Here is a 14,116-nt window from a genome sequence, read left to right on the forward strand (position 1 = left end):
GGGCGGGTTACATGTAGAGTCCAACTCGGACTTAAGACTTAACTATTCTGACTTCTCTTCATGGGCTTCTCTCCATGGGCTTCTCACCATGGGCTTCTTAACGTCTTGGGCTTCTTAACTGCCGACTTACAATCTGGCTTACCATCTGGCTTAACTGTCTGGCTTAACTGTCTGCTGGCTTACCATGCTTAACTGTCTCCGTCGGCTTACCATGCTTAACTGTCTCCGCCGGCTTACCCTGCTTAACTGTCCGTCGACTTACCCTGCTTAACTGTCCGCCGGCTTACCCTGCTTAACTATCCGCCAGCTTATAATCTGCCGGGTCACCAATGAAACACCAAGTCCCAGCCGGGTCATATCTCCGGCCGGGTCACACCGCGGGGTATATCCCCAACACACATGAACCATTCTGTCAGCTTTAAACTTGGCACACTTGTTTGCATGCAGTTGAGCTTCGTTCTCGAGTCTGAGGAAGGCCACCACTTCTTGTAATGAGGGAATGCTTCAAATATGGCCTTTTGAGGCATTATATATTATCGGTTGGAATATTATGGATGTAGCATTTTTTTCCTTGCTACTACACACAAACTCAGATTGAATATCATACAGAGATCTTGAAATGGTTGTCCATACATGTCTTGGAGCTTGGGCCACATTTTCATAGTAGAAAAAAGGTGGTCCAGTATCGTAAGGTGCCTTTTTTATCGAAAAATGAACATGAAGGCAACAATTTTAAAAGGAGTGATGCTACATCTTGTAATAGCCATATTAGCTTCATCTTTAAAAAGCCTATTATCTACTAATGAGTTGACCTTCTTGTCCTTCTCTGACATCTCTCGTACAAAATCCCGCACAAAAGTATAATAAAAACTAATATTAGAGAACACTTACTATATATTAATGAATTCTTAATGCCAACTAAGTGACTGTCATTTCAGCTCTTTATGTTGAGTCCTTGAGAATAACTCCCAAGTAAATGTTGATAAAACTACCAGTTTTTCTATGCCAAGTATGAGTGGCTTCCGCAGACAAAATGTTGGCCCGGCCTCACCTCTTTTTGTGCCATGCCATAATATTCCAATGCCAATCACATTTCGGACACCCGGCTATTCTTGTGGCATGAACTATCAATATACAAGGGGATAATTCAATCAATATCAACAAGTCTTAAGCAACACTATCTACTTGGAATGCGTTATCATCCCCTTGTGTGGTCTTTTGGGAAACAGAGTAGATATTCAATCTCTTGAGGCTCCAATGGAGTGACATTGTTCTTTCCAATCCAAACGAGATTCCCCTTTTCACACTGATTGATGGAATATTTCTAAACACTTACGAGGCTGTGCATTGCCCATGGTGAAAAGATCACACCTGAACAATTCTTTGAGCTTTGCACTTATGACACTTGTTCACGACCAGTTGAGCTATGTTCTCGAGTCCTAGGAAGGCCGCTGCTTCTTGTAAAGAGGGAATGCCTCAAATGTGGCCTTTGGATGAAGAGAAAGAAGAGGTATTGTGTTCTCAATTGGTAAACTATGGATGTAGCCTTTTTTTCCTTGTTGCTGGATTGTAATGCTTAGAACCACAAACTCGGGTTCAATGGCATACAAAGATCTTGAAATGGTCGTCCAGACACATCTAGGAGGTTGGCCACAGTTTCGTAGTAGAAAAAGGTGGTCCATATCTTAAGGTGCCTTTTCCATAGAAAATGAACATCAAGGCAATAAGTTTAAAAGGACTGATACCAAATTTTCATCTTCAAAAGAGCCCATTATTTACAACTCCCTCCATCTATAATGTAAGACATTTTTTAACTAGCATAGACTACAAAACGACTTATATTATGGGACGAAGGGAGTAATAAGTTGATCTTCTCATCCTTCATTGACATCTCTCATCCAAATTCATGCACAAAAGTATAACAAAAACTAACATTAGTGAAAAGTTGTTATGTATTACTAACCTTTTCATGCTAGCTAAGTGACTGCATTTCACCTCTTTATGATGAGTCTTCAAGAATAACTCCCAAGTAAATGTCTATAACACTTCAAGTTTCTCTATGCGAAGTATGAATGGCTTCTGCATACAAAATACTGGCCCAGCCTCACATCCCTGTGACTCGTGCCATAATATTCTGATGCCGATCATTTTGGACATCCTGTGATTCATGTGGCATGAACTATCAGTACACAAGGGGATACTTCAATCAATATATCAACAAGTGGTAAGCAACAATATCTACTTTGAATGAGTTGTCATCCCCTTGTGTGGTCCTTTCAAAAACCAAGTAGATATTCAATCTCTTGCGGCTCCAATGGAGTGACTTTGTTCTTTCCAATCCAAACAAGATTCTCCTTTCTACATTGATTGATGACATATTTTTAACACTTCAGGGCAGTGGATTGCCTGTGCTACAAATATCACATCACAACCGTTCTGTCAGCTTTGCACTTGCCACACTTGTTTGCAAGAAGTAGAGCTACATTCTTGAGTCCCAGGAAGGCCACCACATCTTGTAATGAGGGAATGCCTCAAATATGTTCTAAGTTAGCAAATTATGCATGTAGCTTCTTTTCCTTGCTGCTACACACAAATGCTTAAAACACACAAACTCAGGTTGAACGTCATACACAGATCTTGAAATGCTCATCCATAAACACATGGAGCTTGGGCCATATTTTCATAGTATATAAAAGGTGGCCCATTATCTTAAGGTGCCTTTTATGTAGGAAAATGAACATCAAGGCAACAATTTTACACAGACTAATACCACATCTTGTAATGGCCATACTAGCTTCATCTTCAAAAGAAACCATTATCTACTAATGAGTTGATCTTGTTGTCCTTCTTTGATATATCTCATCCAAACTCCTACAGAAAAGTAGAACAAAAACTAAGATTAGAGAACACTTGCTATGTATTACTGGCTTCTTAATGCCAACTAAGTGAAAGGCATTTCACCTCTTTATGAGGAGTCCTTGTGAATAACTCCCAAGTAAATATTGATAACACTTCTAGTTTTTATATGCCAAGTATGAATGGCTTCGGTAGAGAAAATATTGGCGGAGCCTCACCTCCCTGTGTGTCGTGCCATAATATTCCGATGCCAATCATATTTCGTACATCCTGCTATTCTTGTGGCATGAACTATCAGTTCACAAGGGGATACTTCAATCAATATATTAACAAGTGGTAAGAAACATTATCAACTTGGAATGAGTTGCCGCCCCCTTATGTGGTCCTTAGGGAAACCGAGTAGATATTTTCTTGAGGCTCCAATGGAGCAGCTTTCTTCTATAAAACCCAGACAAGATTCACTTTTCTGTACTGGTTGATGACATATTTTGAACACTTCATGGCGGTGGATTGCCCGTGCTGGAAAGATCACACCTGAACTATTCTGGCAGCTTTTCACTTGCCACACTTTCTTTGCAAGAAGTTGAGCTAGATTTTCGAGTCCAGGGAAGGCCAGTGCTTCCTGTAATGAGGGAATGCCTCAAAAATGGCCTTTGGAGGCAGTGGATGAAGAGGTTTTGTATTCTCGGTTGGAAAATTATGGATGTGGCCTTTTTTCCTTGCTTATGCACACGAATGCTTAGAACCCACAAACTCAAGTTGAATGCCATACAAAGATCTTGAAATGGTCGTCCATACATGTCTGGAAGCTTGGGCTACATTTTCATAATATAAGAAAGGTGGTCCCTTATCTTAAGGTGCCTTTTCCATAGAAAAATGAATATCAAGGCAACAATTTTAAAAGAACTGATACCACATCTTTTAATAGCCACATTAGCTTCATATTCAAAAAAATCCCAATATCTACCAATGAGTTGTTCTTCTTGTCCTTCTCTGACATCTCTCCTACAAAAAACAGCACAAAAGTATGAAAAAAACTAATATTAGAGAATAGTTACTATATATTACTGACTTCCTAGTGCCAACTAAGTGACTGGCATTTCAGCTCTTTACGATGAGTCCTTTAGAATAACTCCCAAGTAAATGTTTATAACACTTCCAGTTCCTCTATGCCAAGTATGAATGGCTTCTGCAGATAAGATGCATGCCTGGCCTCACCTCCCTATGTGTCGTGACATAATGTTCTTATGCCAATCACATTTTGGACATCCTTCTATTCTTACGGCATGAATTATTAATACCCAAGGGGGTACTTCAATCTATCAACAAGTGGTAAGCAACAGTATCAACTTGGAATAAGTTGTCGTCCCCTTGTGTGGTCCTTTGGGAAACCGAGCAGATATTCAATCTCTTGAGGCTCCAATTGAGGGACTTTGTTCTTTCCAACCCAGACACAAGATTCTCCTTTTTTGCACTGGTTGATGGAATATTTTTAAAAAATTTGAGGCGTTCGATTGCCCGTGGTGTAAAGATCGCACCTGAACCGTTCTATCAGCTTTACACTTGCCACACTTCTTCTCAAGCATTTGGGCTTCGTTCCCGAGTCCCGGGAAGGCCACCGCTTCTTGTAATGAAGGAATACCTCAAATGTGGGCTTTGGAGGCAGAGGAAGAAGATGTGCTCTGTTCTCAATTGGCAAATTATAGATGTACCTTTTTTTCCTTGTTGTCGCACACTAATGCTTAGAACACATAAACTTAGGTTGAATGTGATACTGAGATCTTAAAATGGTCATCCATACACGTCTAGGAGCTTGGGCCACATTTTCATAGTAGAAAAATCGTGATCCATTATCTTAAGGTGCCTTTTCCTTAGAAAAATGAACATCAAGGCAACAATTTTAAAAGGACTGATACTACATCTTGTAATAGCCATATTAACTTCATCTACAAAAAAGTCCATTATCTACTAACGAGTTGATCTTCTTGTCCTTCTCTAACATCTCTCGTACAAAATCCTGCACAAAAGTATAACAAAAACTAATATTAGAGAACACTTACTATATATTACTGACATCTTAGTGCCAACTAAGTGACAGGCATTTCAGCTCCTTACAACAAGGCCTTTAGAATAACTCGCTAGTAGATGTTGATAACACTTTTGGTTCTTCTATACCAAGTGTAAATGGCTTCTAAAGACAAGATACTGGCTCGGCCTCGCCTCCCAATGTGCCATGCCATAATATTCTGATGCCAGACACATTTTGTGCATCCTGCTATTCTTATGGCATGAACTATTAGTACCAAGGGGATACTTCAATCAATATCTCAACAAGTGGTAAGAAACAATATCAACTTGGAATAAGTCGTCCTCCCCTTGTGTGGCCCTTTGAGTAACCGATTAGATATTCAATCTCTTGAGGCTCCAATGGAGTCACTTGTTCTTTCCAACCCAGACAAGATTCTCCTTTTTGCACTAATTGATGGAATAACTTTGAACACTTTGAGGGTGGCTTGCCCATGGTGTAAAGATCACACTTGAACCGTTCTATCAGCCTTACACTTGCCAAACATGTTCGCAAGTAGTTGGGTTGCGTTCCCGAGTCCCAAGAAGGCCACCGCTTCTTGTAATGAGGGAATGCCTCAAATATGGCCTTTGGAGGCAAAGGAATAAGAGGTGTTGTGTTCTAAATTGGCAAATTATGGATCTAGGCTCTTCTCCTTGTTGTTGCACACAAATGCTTAGAATCCATACGCACTCGGGTTGAATTTCATACAGGAATCTTTATATGGTCGTCCATACACGTCAGGGAGCTTTGCCCACATTTTCATAGTAGAAAAAGGTGGTCTAGTATCGTGTTTAAGATCAATTTTGGTCAATCTGACTAATGGTAGGCTATAATTGGGCAGGTAAATCCAACCATTGGTTTTGGGAGAGGCATAGATGTTAATCATGGTTGTAATCCAAATTGACATGTGTTGTACCTCCATACCGCTTCGTCTTTTTCTTGCTCTCTACCATCATTCTTTTTTTCTTTCTCCCTCTAAAGATTTTAATTGTAATGCCCGTAACCTGCCAAATGTACACATATTGCAGTGCCCTTACATCAAATTAAAGGAGCAAAACCATTTTCTTATTCCAATGTACATCAAACCACAAAGTACCTGTTGGCCTTGTAAGTTAAAATCGCCTGCAACCTGTGATGCACTAATCGAATCAACTAATATAGAGAGATCAGCATCCGCACCTAAGTATTTTAACACATATATATATCATAAGGAGCCTTTTCCATAGGAAAATGAACATCAAGGAACAATTTTACAAGCACTGATACCACATCATGTAATAGCCATATTAGCTTCATCTTTAGAAAATCCCATATTTATTAATGAGTTGATCTTCTGATCTTTCTCTGACATCTCTCGTACAAAATCCTGCACAAAAGGATAACAAAAACTAAGATTAGAAAACAATTGCTATACATTACTGATTCTTAATGCCAACTAAGTGATTGGCCTTTTAGTTCTTTACGACGAGTCCTTGAGAATAACCCCCAAGTCAATGTTGATAACCCTTCAAGTTCCTCTATGACAAATGTGAATGGCTTCTGCAGACAAATATTGGTCCAACCTCACCCACCTCCCTATGTGTCGTGTCGTGCCATAATATTCCAATGCCAATCACACTTTGGACATCCTGCTATTGTTGTGGCATGTGCTATCAATACCTAAGGGAATGCTTGAATCAATATATCAAGTGTCCATCTTTGCCATGAAGTGTTTTTTGGCTGTAGAAGTTGTTGGCTTTGTGTCTATGTTGAAGCCACTTTCTGAACCCAGCAAAGAGTAGGAGGATTCTAAAGGAGGGAATGATGGGGTTTTCGCATCAGGTGCCATTATATGTCCTTACAGCTGAAGAAGTTCACAACTCCCCAATTGGATCTTGTTGCACTGTTCACATTGTTTATATGAATTTTGTAAATTATCTTATTTACTTCTAGTAAAAAATTATGGTATGAATTTATCCGAAAGTGTAGTCATTTAAGATTGGGAATTGTTTTAAATCGGCCGATTGGGAGAGATTTCCGTTGGTTGCTCGCTCAGTGCATCACGCAGCTCTGGGCCCAATGCATCGCTCGCTTCCTTCCCATTATCTCCTCCACCCATTCATTATCCCCTCAACGCTTCCCTTCTCTTTCCCTTTATTTCCTCTTCGACCGCCGTGGATGACCTCTTGTATCCATGCGCCGTGCCCTCTTTCGCCACTGGGACGACGAGTTACGACGGCGGCCATGGGAGGATGATGCGAATCCAGGAGGTTCAACACCGACAAGTGGTTCGATGCCTTGGGTGCGTGTCGCGTCGGTGCCAGTGGGGACAAACTAAGTTGCGACCGCCGGTGTGGGGGGGCATGCTGCAACCGGCCATGATAGAGCTAGGGACCGTCGGTGCGGCGTGCTGCAACCCGTGGCGGGGCTGTATGCTGCAACCGGCAGTTGCAGGATGCTTGAACCGGCTGGGAGGATGTTGCAATAGTGGTCGTACCCGACGATGGCGGCTGACAAGTGTTGCAACCGTGTTGGCAAAAACTGGAACCATGAATCCACGGTCACTAGATGCTGGAACACGACTACCCGAAGCTTTTCCAGTGGTGACCACGACCCGCCGGGATGCTGCAACCGCTGTGTCTGGATATTGGAACCGGCACCCACCGTTGCGGCAACTGGCTTCGACGACGGCTACGGTGGGGCGCTACACCGACAATGAATGTTGGAACCGCAAGGCTGATTTGCTAGGACCGGCAGCTGGTTTTGCTGCAAAGGGGCGGACCATGCGAGCACCGGCACCGCAACCGTCGGGCCGGCAAACGGTGCCACGATGTTGCAAGGGGAGGCGGTGGGAGGCGTGGGTGGCGACGAGCCGACGCACTGCGCAACTACCGTGAGCGAGGAGAGAGGCGGCGATGCGTGTTTGCGTGCCGGGAAAAAAGCCAGGTGCCAATCCGACGGCCAAGCGCATCCAAATCAAACACATCTTACAGCTGGGAGGCGACCGGCCCAAAGCTGGCGCCGGTCGGCCGGCGCCCAGGGACATCACGTTTCTGGATTTATTAGTTGCAAGGCGTGCGCTGTCCGATCATTTTTTCCGTGGATAGAGCGACGTCCAAACGGCCAACCGACGGCCACTCACTTCGGCTAGCTCAGGCCAGCAGCACAAAACCAACAAGCGAACGCGAGCGCAGGCCATCACATCCATCTCATGGCGCTCTTCTCCATCCTACGCTCGTCTCCGCTGGCCGTCCCCGCGGCCTCTTCTAGCCGCCGCCCCAACCATGGTGTCTGCCTACTACGCGTCAGCACCAGGGCCGCGCCGTCATCTCTGTCCGTGAGGTGCGAGCAGAGCAGCAAGCCGGGCGGCGGCAGCGTCGTCGACGTGTGGGCGAGCCGCCTGGCCATGATGAGCTTCGCCGCGGCGGTCGTCGCCGAGGTGTCCACCGGCAAGGGCTTCGTGGAGGTATGTACGCTCCCATGGATCGACCCGTGACGCCATGCTCTGCTGGGCTAGTTGCTCACTATTGACAGCGCTCTGACGTGCTTTGCAGAACTTCGGCGTGGCAACGCCGGCGCCGGCGTTGGCGCTGGTGGTGACGGCGCTCGTCATCGGCCTGGCCGTCCTCTTCATCGTCAGGTCGGGAGCGCAAGATTGATGGATCCATCGCACGAAATAATTGAAGACCCTTTTCTAGAATACAATACAAAGTAAGCGGAGACCTATTTCTGAAGAACGAGCGTGCAGATCTTCTTTGCGTCTGGTTTGCAAAGATTCCTGGAGATTACAATTAGCATTACTTCTGACTGTAGATGATCTGATGTATCATGGTACTACTGCTGTGAGCATATTCATATGGAAAATTCTGGTTCAAATTCAAGTGAGCCAAAGGCTTCCGATGTTGCTACCATTCTGTGTGTGAAACTGTGAATTCAGACCGATGCTCAAAGTTCAGGCTCTAACACCCTGTTAATGATTCGGTTATATGATTGCAATGTCCGTTCAGATGTGTATATGCCATATATGAAGTCCCTGAAATAAAAACATTGCATGTATAAAAGTAAAACATGCAAATGGACGAAACATGTGTCTTGTGTAGAGTTTTGTGCGTGGGTCAACGTTGGTGGTACCTAGAGTCACCTGAATTCCTGATGGATTTCTTCTGCACCCAGATGATTGCTTTCTGGGAACACTGGTCTTCCACTGGGGACATGAATACCTTTGATTTAGCCCTGCATGTATGTATGTGGTAGGTACACTCACAGTATGAACTTGCGATTGAAAAGGAGGGAATGCATCTTACACTTGGAAGCGTGACGGCATGAGATTATGCAAGTTTTGGGCCTGGCGATTTCCCTGCCTCGGAGTTGAGAAGGGGGAAAAAGAATGTGCCATGGCAAAAAGAATCTGCTTCAGGGACAGTTCTTTCGCTTAGATTTATGGTTACTACGTCTTCATTTTAGTAGGCATCTACTCCATAATCGCATGAATGATTGCTTTCTGGAGCACTCAACTTCCAGTGGGTGGGTGTGGGGGGGGGGGGGGGGGGGGGCATGGTTACCAAGGGTGTCGTGGTCGTGTCGAAGGTGAAATATTTCCCCGGGTGTCTTCACGCAAAACCTACTTCCTCCATTGTATAACTTTCGTAATATGAGGCGTGCAATTTTTTATTGATGTTTTTATATATAGCACCATCTTGAGAAAAACAAAGTATGAATAGCACGGAAACTTTACCTTGGTTTACTGACCTTATCTTTGTGGCCACCCAAAAATATGCCTTGCAATTTAAAATGGAGGGAGTGTATTTACACTTGGGAGGGCATGAGCTGTTGCCAAATATGGTTTTGTGCCTGGCAGTTTTCCTGTCTCGGCGGTTGAAAAAAGGAAAGAGGAACCTGCGTTGTTGCTAGCTTTAACAACCTACATGAGCACACGGAAACTTTTCAAGTATTCAGCAGCATGTCAGCATCCCATCTTGGTGCACTGGTCATGGCAAATCTCATCAAAAATTCAAATCCCCCTTCACCATGAATTAGCACCACCATATTACTGTATCGGCGCATTATGCTACAAGCAAGTGATGCTGATTAACAGATCATACGCGGGAGCATCAATACAACTCCAGTTGTTATTATTATAGAGTAGGCTCAGTTTTGCTGAGGAGATGACCCGAGATTTAGTACAAATATTACATACTGAACATGACACAACAACGGAACAAATAAAAGTTCTAATACAGTAACAGATGTCTGCTCTTCAGCCTTTTGATCGCAGTAACCTTAACAGATTCAGTTCAACTGATCAGTTGCCATTGCACCGACACAAATTCTCGTGGATGATAAAACTGACAGTAACAAAATGGTCCGATTGCTTCAGCAAGTAACGAAAACAACCACTTTGACATGAATTTGTACAATAACATAACAGATAACCTTCTCGCCAAGTCGCGACGACACAGGAATGTGTAACAAAATGAAAGCGACAATGTCAACCTTTGCTGAGAACCGTCAGGGCGAGGCAGAGGGGCACGGGCCGAATGCCGTGCCACATGCTATCCACTGCTTCTTGCGGCTGCAAGGGAGCATGCAGTCCGGAACCTTCTGCCACTCCTTGCTCACAAGGTTGTACATCACGAGGCGGTTCATCCGCTTCGCCTTCAAGGAGAGCATGAGCAAGCCGCTGTTGCCCAGGCAGGTCATCCTCATGTGCTTACCGTAGAATTCTAAGCACCAGATATTTGGCATTCTGTCCACCTCCTTCCAGAGGAGAGTCATCTTCTGCAACTCCCAGATGCAGACGCAGGTTGCTGCGTTCTTGCACAGCAGACCCACAAGCATGATCTTCCCCTGGAACTCGGCAAGTGTGTGGTCAGTCAGATGCAGCGGCAGCGGGATGATGAAATGAATCCAAATCCCAGTGCTTACATCATATGACAAAACACCCTCGGGTTCTGAGCACATGAAGTACAGCGTGCTGCCAACCGCGACTGGCTGTGACCTGAAATTTAGAGCAAGTGGGAGCTTGATGCTTGGAGGAAACTCGCCTGGCTGAGACCACATATTCTGCACTGAGTCGTAAACTTCATGATTTCCATCATTTCGCAACCACATCACTTTGTAACCCTCATTAGAAGTTCTTCCATTCAGCACCATCCCCACTGACACTCTTGACCATGCCTGGACTGACCTGGGAGGAATTTCCTTTAGTGATTGTGTAAGAGGGTTGCATATGTAGAAGTTCCTGTGGCTAAGATCCAATAAGCACACAAGGCCACCTGCAGATGCCACTGGCATTACTATGTTTGCAGGAGCAAGGGGAACAGAAGGGTGGTGCCACTTGTTTAGGGAAGGGTCATACATCGCTACATTGTTGTTGCCATTCTCATGTGTGATTGTATAGAACCATGGCATTCCCTGTGGGACTTCAGAGTACTGCTGAGAGAAATTGTCTGAGACTACCAGAGAACACCACTTCCGGCAAACAGAGCGGAATCGGAAAATTGCAGCCACTGGAAGCCTTGCAATGACAGTTTCAAAAAGGTCTTCAGGGAACTCGCTCCAAATATCTAGCTTCATTGCTTCAGCCGAGTTCAGGAAGGATGCTTTCTCTCGGTTTCTGTCTCTGCGTGGTCGCTTGCGAGGAGGAGATTGGTTAGCTTCCATGATCTTCAATAATTCCGAATTGTACCCAGTCCTTTCTCCACAATAATCATCCTTGACCGAACCATGCTCAAAGTCAAGTAAATACCACCTGTAAGATATTAAAAAAAAATAGTTCATCTTAGTTGATAGCAAAGCAATAGAAGAATTCTGAAACTGCTAAGGAAAGGAGATGATCAACAGTTTAGTGTAGGACAGGAGTCATTACTTTGTCTTTAATAAGTGCTTCACAACTGTGTTCACAGGTTTGTCAAATCATGAACACAGGTAAGCAATTAGCTTTTTGTAGCAAGCTAGGATTGTTACATTTTATATTATTTGTTACGCCACGTGGTAATAACGTAGAGGTAGCCTGATCAAATAAAGCAATCTATGTTGCTAGCAGACCAACTAGATGTTTCTAACGAATATTAGAATTGCTCACCAAAGTGTAAAACATGCACATACTCTTGCAAATACAAACTAAAGTGGCACAGAAATATGCTTTACATGCATATTGGATGAACATGTTAGGATACTTAATTGCTCTAGGGCAAGCTGCGTGACCATGTGCGCAGTCTAAAAAGATTTTGAAACACCATCCAAACCCATAGGATTACCAAAATGGAGTCTAGATTGTTTATCGTTTTAGCTATGCTGACTTGGTGAGCACAAGCAAATAGCACAGCTTTTTAACCAATGGAATCATTGATTTTATTATAGCTTTATCCACAGGAAACAAATGCATATTTTATTTCCTAAAAATACACAGCTTAACTAAGCTAGGCAAGAGATAATCCCCAAACTGTAAGCACTATTCATGCAATGCTTGCAGAAGCACAGCAATAAAGTGATGAACAAATAAAGTAAGCATGCATCATCATGTTGTTCACCAGTTTCTATTTTTCTTCGTGGGGTATGTTGTTCACCAGTTCATATACACTACTTCTTGAATTTCGGCACCCTAGCGTTAGCGATCGAGTCTAAACTCATTTCCTTTTCTATTCCGTTCAAGGCTTGCAACAAACTAGTCTGAACGAGGACGCCGTCAGAATAATCACCATTTCCCGTTCGTCGCCTGGTTCCTTTGCCTACACGGAGCAGTACAAACGCGCCGCGCCTCCAAAGTCAACTTAATCAGGATATGTTACAGGAGCAGCATCGTTACATGCTCTAAAATAGTCTCTACGTCGCGCCTCGTTCCACCATCCATGGTCGTGGTGGATACGCGTGAACTGCGCCGGGGCAATGTCAAACGCTAAAGCGAAGCGGCTTCTCCGGAGGCTGGATAAAATAGTGGCATTAACAAAGGATTTTGAGGAGGGAACAAGCTAGCAGTGCGGGAGACGCCACGCCCAGTCGGCCATGCCCCTTGGTCGCACGCCACCGCGCCTCGAACTCATCGACCAAATCGACCGAGGCCACCGAGCGAAAAACGATGGGGGGAACTCGCGAGCCGCCGCAACCAAGTCCGGCAACAGCGCCAGCAATCTGAGCGCGCCAGCGGAGTATCCACGCGACCTAATTTCCGCGCCCCCGGCCGCGGATCAAACGGCCAAACGGGGGGCCGAATTCGGAGGAGCGCCGGCCGCGGAGCAGATCCGACCGAATCCGCCGCGACGGGGAGAGAAGGGGGGTGAAAGGGGATTGGGGGAGAGGAAGGAAGGGGGTTTGGGGATTGGTTTGGGGTGCTTGCCTGGGGATGGGGCCATGGGCGTGGGAGTGGACGGCGCCGTAGAGGTCCCAGAGCTCCTGCACCTGGCCGACCAGCTGCCGCAGCGCCGCCACCTCCCCCATCCGCCGCCACCGCTTCCCTCGGTCGCGGCCGCCTCTGTGTCTCGCGCTCTCCCCCCTTCCCTCCTTTTGTGGGGTGGGGGTTGGCTCGGGGGCAGTCGGCACGCTGCTTTTCTCTCGCTGCCTGCCTAAATGCTCGCTGCCTTGCCCTTGCCTTGCCTCCCCGCAGCAGCCAGCCCGCCCGTGTGCCCCGGGCGTGTGTCTCTTTGTTCGCTCTGTGCGTGCGTGTGGCCTGGCGCGTGCGCGGCCGCTGGATTATATGCTGTGCGCTCCGCGCGTGAGCCGTGGTGCTGCCACTGTGGCCGCTTTGCCGTACTCGTGTGTGTGTGGTGGTGTGGTTACAGTGTAGCAGTGTGGTGGTGTTACGGTTGGTCGGACGGATTGCTTGCTTGCTTGTCGTGCCCAACGGGATGGGTGCGGTGCGGGTTAAGTTAGCATAATTGTGTGCGTGCTCCGGTTGGAGTGAGTGAAACGTAGCAAGGACAACACGTTCGTATGCACGCAGGCTAATTCACCGTGCTGGTGCTAGCTTCAGAAAAACAGTGTGTGTTCACAATGAGAACCAACCAATGTTTGGATGGTTAGGACAGCAGTGGTACCTTCAATCCGTCATCAGACATCAAAATCACATGATGCTTTGTTAGTGCAGATATTCTTTGAATGAAAGGCTACGTTTACGTCGATACCGAGGTGTCCGTCGTGATTTTGTCGATTTTCAAGATCCACGACGTGCCACATTGTCTCTCTCTACCCACCTCCGCTCTCCTGTACCACTCCGCC

At 45.4% G+C, this 14,116-nt stretch overlaps 2 protein-coding genes across 2 annotated transcripts; one reads left to right on the forward strand and one right to left on the reverse strand.

The window, feature by feature from the left end:
• Window positions 1-8,009: 8,009 nt before the first annotated feature.
• Window positions 8,010-8,863, forward strand: LOC123059051 (stress enhanced protein 1, chloroplastic). Its single transcript, XM_044481699.1, has 2 exons — window positions 8,010-8,369; window positions 8,458-8,863. Exons 1-2 carry the CDS (start codon window positions 8,115-8,117, stop codon window positions 8,560-8,562), a joined length of 360 nt encoding a protein of 119 aa, XP_044337634.1. The 5' UTR covers window positions 8,010-8,114; the 3' UTR covers window positions 8,563-8,863.
• A 1,151-nt stretch (window positions 8,864-10,014) lies between these two features.
• On the reverse strand, window positions 10,015-13,571 carry LOC123063142 (F-box only protein 6). The gene is made up of 2 exons (XM_044486884.1): window positions 13,239-13,571; window positions 10,015-11,654 (listed from the first exon to the last, which is right to left on the reverse strand). The coding sequence occupies exons 1-2, from the start codon at window positions 13,337-13,339 to the stop codon at window positions 10,412-10,414; spliced, it is 1,344 nt and encodes a 447-aa protein (XP_044342819.1). The 5' UTR covers window positions 13,340-13,571; the 3' UTR covers window positions 10,015-10,411.
• Window positions 13,572-14,116: the final 545 nt, after the last annotated feature.

This window comes from Triticum aestivum, chromosome 3A (genome assembly GCF_018294505.1).
Source record: "Triticum aestivum cultivar Chinese Spring chromosome 3A, IWGSC CS RefSeq v2.1, whole genome shotgun sequence".
NCBI classification, from domain to species: Eukaryota; Viridiplantae; Streptophyta; class Magnoliopsida; order Poales; family Poaceae; genus Triticum; species Triticum aestivum.